Consider the following 7,912-nt stretch of genomic DNA (forward strand, 5'->3'; position numbering starts at 1 on the left):
AGAGAAAAATCTATAAAACCAGAAAAATATGAATATAATCAGGGGGAAAAAAATCTTTATATTCCCATTCATACTACAAAGTGGCCCATGCATTTCATATTCTTCACCAGATCTTCTCCAACCCCATCTAATATTCCTTTATTACTTTCCCATTTATTCCAATCCCATTTACAGGCATTATATTTTCCAATGGTCCCACGTGGAAGCAGCAGAGGCATTTTGCGTTAGCCACCATGAGGAAACTGGGTGTGGGAAAGAGCCTAATAGAGTTCCAAGTACAAGAGCAAGCCTCTCAACTGTCAGAGTTCTTTGCACTTCAGAAAGGTCAGAAATATTGTGATCCTAGAAGTATCTCTGGATAACTGTGTTCTGTCATGGTTAGAGTTGTTTACAGTATGAATCCAGGATCATGTTTTTGCATTAACTTTTAATTGGAGGTTATCTGTTGGTTAAATGTATTGTCCACTGGAGCAATGGATCAGAGCTGTGATGACTAGGGATGGGTATGAACTGCATTTTTGCGGTTCGATTCAGTTTGTGGCTGAACCACGAATCGAACCACAAACTGGTATGAACTGTGAGGTTGGTTCGTGAACTGAACCGGTTCATTTGGGTTCGTGAGCCATTCAAAGTTTAAACCTCTGCTTTCTGCTCCCCGCAAAAAGCCTCAGGGAACGGAAAGCAGGGGTTTAGATGACTGCTAACCATTTCACCCCTGGCTTTCTGCTCTCCACCAAAAGCTTGGAGCCATTTAAACCCCTGCTTTCTGCTCCCTGTGGCTTTCTGCAGGGAGCAGAAAGCAGGCTCCCAGCCATTTATACTAAACTGTTTTTCAACTTCCTTTCTTTCCCTCCCCACTCCTGCATGTCCCCAAAAACTGAAACATTCCTGAAATTTTGGGACATAGATTTTTATTACTCCCAGAATTCTGGGAGAGTTATGAGTTCTTTCAGATATCCCTGAGCTGACCCCAAATGCTATTTTGGGTTTCGTTTCTGCTGAGATGTATTCAAATGCACACTCATAGAGAAGCTGTAAGAAGCTTTCACTCCATCTTCACATCAGTTTTCCATTGAACTTACGATGCCAATATCTGTGTTTTCAGGTAAGCCTCTGGATCCTTGGGAACACCTCTTGCATTCAGTTTCAAATGTGATCTGCACAGTGATTTTGGGGCACAGCTTTCCCCTTGGAGATAAAAAGTTCCACGAGATGTTCCATTCCCTTGATATTGTAATACAATATGTTGCGAGTCCCTTTCACCTTGTAAGTTTTTGATACCAATTTTCTGATCATCTTTTCTAGAAATTCCAAATCCCTTCATGGAGGAAGACACTCCCACTGCTGCCCCCCCCACAAGCACCAATTTTCTGATCATCTTTTCTAGAAATTCCAAATCTCTTCATGGAGGAAGACACTCCCACTGCTGCCCCCCCCACAAGCACCAGGAATACAGAGCATCCCTTGCCCCAGCCTGAGAGTCCCTATCTATACCTTGTGGCTAATAGCCACAGATGGACTTCTGCTCCATATGCTTATCTAATTCCCTCTTGAAGCCATCCATGCTTGTCGCCGCCACCCCCTCCTGTGGCAGTGAATTCCATGTTTTAATCACTCTTTGGGTGAAGAAGGACTTCCTTTTATCTGTTCTAACCCGACTGCTCAGCAATTTCATTGAGTGTCCACGAGTTCTTGTATTGTGAGAAAGGGAGAAAAGGACTTCTTTCTCTACCTGCTCTATCCCAGGCATAACCTTGTAAACCTCGATCATGTCACCCCACAGCCATCGTTTCTCCAAGCTATAGAGCCCCAAGCGCTTGAACCTTTCTTCATAGGGGAAAGTGTTCCAACCCTTTTATCGTTCTAGTTGCCCTTTTCTGCCCTTTTCCCAATGCTATATTATCCTTTTTGAGGTGTGGTGACCAGAACTGTACACAAAGGCTAACACAGGCTAACGTTTCCACAATTGGCTTCTTCTCTCTGTCAGCTATATTTCATCACTCCAAAATGGATCCGTCGTCTGGTAGGACCTCCGAGAAAACCTGCCCGTGCTGCCAAGACTGCTAGGGCTTTCGCACGGGAAGAGGTTAGAAACCACAAGAAGAACATGAGCCCAGGTGATCCACAAGATTTCACAGACTTCTACCTGAATCAAATAGTCCAGGTGAGTGGTGACTCTACACGAACCTGTAGACCAGCTGGAAACTCCTGCACCCTTGAGCAGACATCAGCTAATGTGTGCTGCATTAAGAACATTGGTCTAATGCTCCACCATGCTGTCCATTTATTATTATCATTATTCTTGAAAAAGAGCAGTTTCTGTCAAGAGCTGTCTCAGCCCCACCGACCTCACAGGGTGTCTGGTGTGGGGAGGGGAAGGGGAAGGAGTTTGTAAGCCACTCTGAGACACCTTTGGGTGGTGAAGGGCGGGGTATAAATCCAATATCTTCTTCTTCTTTTGTTGTTGTTGTTGTTGTTGTTGTTATTATTATTATTAGCCTTTATACCTCACGACGGGCACGAACAATGGAATAGCTTGCAAATCATGGTCAGTTTCACTGAACATGTTACAACAATGGCGTCAAACCGATGGCCCGCGGGCCAGAACCAGCCCGCCCAGGCCTTTAATACAGACCAGGAGTGGGGCTCTCTTCTCTCCCTCCTCCCCTGCCCATCCTCACTGTTCTCAGCTCGAACTGCCTCGGAGTATAGAGAGCAGAGGGTGGGGCTGCCTCTGAGAGCAAGAAGCAGAGGGCGGGGCTGCCAAAATTCCCAGCCACCACCCCCGGTCTCCATAGTCCTCCTCACAGGTAGGAGCTGGGGCGGGGGGCGGGGTCCTTCTGCTGTGATCCTTGTGCTTCTTTTTATTTTAAAACGGACTTTGCAAAATCCTACTATTCCCCCCACCTTTTCAGTTTAGGCAGACACATTTTAAAGGCATGGGGGTGGGGGTGGGACCATCCAGGATTAAAATATAGAGTTCTGCAAACTCAAGGGGCTCCAGTTTTACGTAGAGATACGAGTTTCAACACACACACGCTCATAATGTCGAGCTCCAATGGAATAATAGCAGAACAAGTGCTGAAGAGGACACCCAAAATTATTATCTCAAACCACCCTGTGTAAAAAAAAAACACCTGAGACCCTGGAGAGTCACTGCCACTAAGTAGACTGGGGGGGGGTGGGGGAGCTTGCAATGCTCAGCCATTTCATGTTCTTCTCCTGGTTCCTAGGCTCAGACCACTTATATTTGTAGTTCATATTTTGGGGTGGGGGAAGGTTTTGGACCAGCCAGGGTTAAAATACAGACTTCTGCAAACTCAAGGGACTCCAGTTTTGCAGAGAAATATTAGTTTTAGCACCCACCCTCCTAATGTGGGGCTTTAATGGAATAGCTGCTATTATATCTTTAATGGTGTTTTTCTGTGTCCTTTGTAAAGTTTATATCTCTGCTACCTGGCATTACATTTTATGACACACCTGGCCAGTGTTCCCTCTAAGCTGAGTTAGTTTTTGTCCTAGCTCAGGAGCAAACTAATTGATGCAGTAGCCAAACTGCTCACTCACAACTCTAATGCCAGTAGCTGACAAACAGTGTTCCCTCTAAGCTGAGTTAGTGTGAGCTAGCTCACTGTTAGCCTCTGGCTCACAGATTTTTGTCTTAGCTCAGGAAGGAGGGCTCCAGAGCAAACTAATTGATGCAGCAGCCAAATCGCTCGCTCACAACTTTAATGCCAGTCGCTCACAAAGCAGAATTTTTGCTCACAGGACTCCACAGCTAAGAGGGAGCATTGCTCACAAAGTAGAATTGTTTGCTCGCAAGACTCCACAGCTTAGAGGAAGCATTGCACATGACCCAGAGTGACAAAGTCCAATTGATGTCAAACCTGGCCCTCATAACAAATGAGTTCGACACCCCTGCATCACACTATTATTTTTTACTGCTGGCTTCACCCAATATCAGACAGAGATCAATCCGTTTCCCCAACCAAGCTCCTGCTCATTGAAATCCTACTTCAAAAACATCACTAGCAATTGCCAGTTCAGGTGGTGTGGATACCTGCATCTCCTCCAAAGAAACGACACGTCCCGTTCCATTTCAATAAGCAGAAAGCCAGGATGATTTTGGATTCCAAGGGAAGGTTGTGCTGCTAGGAGGTAAGAACATAAGAACATAAGAGATGCCAATGTGGGAGCAGGCCAAAGGCCCATCCAGTCCAACACTCTGTGTCACTCAGTGGCCAGAAATACCAGGTGCCATCAGGAGGTCCAGCAGTGGGGCCAGGACATTAGAAGCCCTCCCACTGTTGACCCCCCCCCCAAGCACCAAGAAGACAGAGCATCCCTTGCCCCAGAGTCCCTATCTATACCTTGTGGCTAATAGCCACTGATGGACCTCTGCTACATATGCTTATCCAATTCCCTCTTATAAGAACATAAGAGAAGCCAATCTTGGATCAGGCCAAAGGCCAATCCAGTCCAACACTCTGTGTCACACAGTGGCCAGAAATACCAGTGCCATCAGGAGGTCCAGCAGTGGGCCCAGGACACCAGAAGACCTCCCACTGTTGCCCCCCCCCCCAAGCACCAAGGGTACAGAGCATCACCTGCCCCAGACCGAGAGTTCCGATCTACGCCTTGTGCCTAACAGCCACTGATGGACCTCTGCTCCATATGCTTATCCAATTCCCTCTTATAAGAACATAAGAGACGCCAATGTTGGATCAGGCCAAAGGCCCATCCAGTCCAACACTCTGTGTCACACAGTGGCCAGAAATACCAGTGCCATCAGGAGGTCCACCGGTGGGACCAGGTATGCTGTTGGCCTGGAATTAATAACTTTTATTTATTTATTTATTTATTTATTAGATTTGCATCCCACTCTCCCCAGATGGGCTCAGGGGGGCTTCCAACAGCGGCAAATGCCATAGCAAACAATTAAAACAACCAATAAATAAAGTGCGGTGCTCTAGATGTTAACTTATCGCTCCAAGATGGGATCCATTTATCAACCTCCTAGCCTGACAACATGAGTTCTTGGTCACCTAGGCGTCTTCCCAGGGCCGGTTCACTTATAGATCTAATCCACCGTCATAGATGGCAACTCGGTGGTGGCACAATGGCCACCAGACCAGACCAGACCAGACCCCCGTCTTGCAACTACTGATTCTCTGACATCTAGAGCACCGACACTTCAGTGTTTTGTATTGTATTGTTTTGTACTGTTTTTATCTGTGTTAACGTTGGCGCTTGTGCCTCGTTGTTCGCCGCCCTGAGCCTTCGGGTCGGGCGGGATATAAATCCAAGAAATAAAATAAAATAAAAAATAAAGGTAGGTGAAAAGAGTAATTCCCCCCCTCCTCCTCCTCACACTCTCTCTGTCTTTTGGTAATGGGAGAATTTACTAATGGGAGAATTCAGGGGAGGGCAGCAACAGTTAAGCCTGGCACCCTCCTTTTCTTCCTGTGCTCCCCACGTCCCCTTCCCTTCCCCGCTGCGCAGGGAGCACCGCAGCCGGCAAAAGGGGCTGATACCGCAATTTGAGCGGGTTGTTTTGTTAGTGCTTTGTGATAATTTTATTACGCTGGCTCTATTTTATCTGGTTTTAAGGTTGTAAATTGCCCAGAGCCCTCATGGGGTTGGTCGATTCATAAATTTAATTTAATTAGATGATGATGATGATGATGATGATGATGATGATGATGATGATGATGATGATGATGATGATGATGATGATGGGCCACGATGGTTTAGAGGTTAAGATGCTGAGCTGCAAACCAGAAGGTCTGTAGTTCAGCAGTTTGAGACCAGAGTGCCGTGTGATGGAGTGAGCTCCCGTCTCTGGCCCCAGCTCCTGCCGACCGAGCAGTTTGAAAGCAAAAAATTGCAAAATCCCCCGCTTCAGTGGGAAGGTCACAGCATTCCGTGCGCCTCGGTGTTTAGTCATGCCGGCCACATGACCACGGAAACGTGTTCAGACAGCGCTGGCTCTTCAGCTTTGAAATGGAGATGAGCACCGCAACCCTAGAGTCGGACTTGACTGGCTTTCGAGCAAGGGAACCTTTACCTTTACCTTTACCTTACAAGGGCCACATACATACGATGGAGGGAAGTGACTAACCTAACAGGCACCCTATAGCGAAGTCTTGTTGTTACAGTTTCTCTTGCGGGAGGTCTTTTCCAATCGGTGATGGCGTCTTCCCCCCCCCCAAGAATTCAGAGTGTCACTGCCCCAGACAGAGTGTTCCCTCTATAGCTTTGCTCGAAAGCCAGTCGAATCCGACTCTAGGGATGCGGTGCTCATCTCCGTTTCAAAGCCGAAGAGCCAGCGCTGTCCGAAGACGTTTCCGTGGTCATGTGGCCGGCATGACTAAACACCAAGGCTCACGGAACGCTGTTACCTTCCCACCGAAGTGGTACCTATTTATCTACTTGCAATTTCTTGCTTTCGAACTGCTAGGTTGGCAGGAGCTGGAACTAGAGACGGGAGCTCACTCCGTCATGCGGCGCACTCGGGTCTCGAACTGCTGAACTACCGACCTTCCACAGCCTGCAGTTCAGCGTCTTAACCACTTGAGCCACCGCAGCTCCTAGTAGCTCCAAATAAAGGGCCCCTTGAAGCCAGCCTCCTGTTCCCTACAGTACTTTAAACATTTTAATGTTGCCTTCCATATGGAATGTTACAGAACTGAACGTGGACAGACTATAGGCAAAAGTGACGGTGGCTTGCTATTGCCATCAAAATATTGCATGATTGTAATCAAGGGTTTGTTTCCTCTTCAGAGCACAGGTGACCCCGCAGCTACCTATGATGAACACAACCTGGTTAAAAGCATGCTAGATCTCTTCGGGGCAGGAATAGATACCACAGCGATTACCTTGTACTGGGCATTGCTCTATATGGCTGCTTACCCTCATATCCAAGGTGAGAAAGGGAGAAGAACTGGCTAAAACCAGTTCAGCGGGCTGCGACTCAGCGGAAGAGCCTCTGCTCGAGGTGCAAAAGGTCCCCGGTTCAGTCTCCAGCATCTCCAGTTGAAAGATCTGGCAGCAAATGATGGGAAAAGCCTCTGCCTGAGACCCTGGGAAGTCCCTGCCAGTCTGAATAGGCTGACTTCGATGGAGAAAGGTTCTGATTCGGTAGAAGGCAGCCTCATGTGTTCATGAGCCAGTTTGGTATAGTGTTTAGGAGTACGGACTCTAATCTGGAAGAATTCCCCAGTTCCTTGAGTCAGTCACAAGTTCTCTCAGAGCTGTTCTCTCAAGAGCAGTGCTCCAAAGAGCTCTCTCAGCCCCACCGACCTCACAGGGTGCCTGTTGTGGGGAGGGGAAAGGAGTTTGTAAACTGCTCTGAGACACCTTTGGGTAGTGAAGGGCGGGGTATAAATCCAATCTCCTCCTCCTCCTCCTCTTCTTCTTCTTCTTCTTCTTCTTCTTCTTCTTCTTCTTCTTCTTCTTCTTCTTCTTCTTCTTCTTCTTCTTCTTCTTCTTCTTCTTCTTCTTCTTCTTCTCTCAGAGCTCTCTCAGCCCCACCGACCTCACCGGGTGTCTGTTGTGGGGAGGGGAAGGGAAAGGAGTTTGAAAGCTGCTCTGAGACTCCTCTGGGTAGTGAAGAGCAGTTTATAAATCCCATCTCTTCTTCTTCTTCTTCTTCTTCTCTCAGAGCTCTCTCAGCCCCACCGACCTCACAGGGTGTCTGTTGTGGGGAGGGGAAGGGAAAGGAGATTGTGAGCCGCTCTGAGACTCCTCTGGGTAGTGAAGGGCAGGGCATAAATCCCATCTCTTCTTCTTCTTCTTCTTCTTCTTCTTCTTCTCTCAGAGCTCTCTCAGCCCCACCGACCTCAAAGGTTTTCTGTTGTGGGGAGGGGAAGGGAAAGGAGTTTGAAAGCTGCTCTGAGACTCCTCTGGGTAG

At 47.6% G+C, this 7,912-nt stretch overlaps 1 protein-coding gene across 1 annotated transcript in view; it reads left to right on the plus strand.

Annotated features, from left to right (window-relative positions):
* The first annotated feature begins 1,194 nt into the window (after positions 1-1,194).
* Positions 1,195-7,912, plus strand: part of LOC107110698 (cytochrome P450 2J2-like) — a 19,865-nt gene continuing 13,147 nt past the window's right edge. The window contains exons 1-3 of the mRNA XM_015411496.1: positions 1,195-1,266; positions 1,988-2,164; positions 6,784-6,925. Of these exons, the coding sequence (XP_015266982.1) occupies positions 1,213-1,266; positions 1,988-2,164; positions 6,784-6,925 (373 nt within the window). The 5' untranslated portion in view covers positions 1,195-1,212. The remainder of the gene's footprint in view (positions 1,267-1,987; positions 2,165-6,783; positions 6,926-7,912) is intronic.

The sequence above is a fragment of the Gekko japonicus genome, unplaced genomic scaffold (genome assembly GCF_001447785.1).
Source record: "Gekko japonicus isolate JY-2015 unplaced genomic scaffold, Gekko_japonicus_V1.1 scaffold5411, whole genome shotgun sequence".
NCBI lineage: Eukaryota > Metazoa > Chordata > Lepidosauria > Squamata > Gekkonidae > Gekko > Gekko japonicus.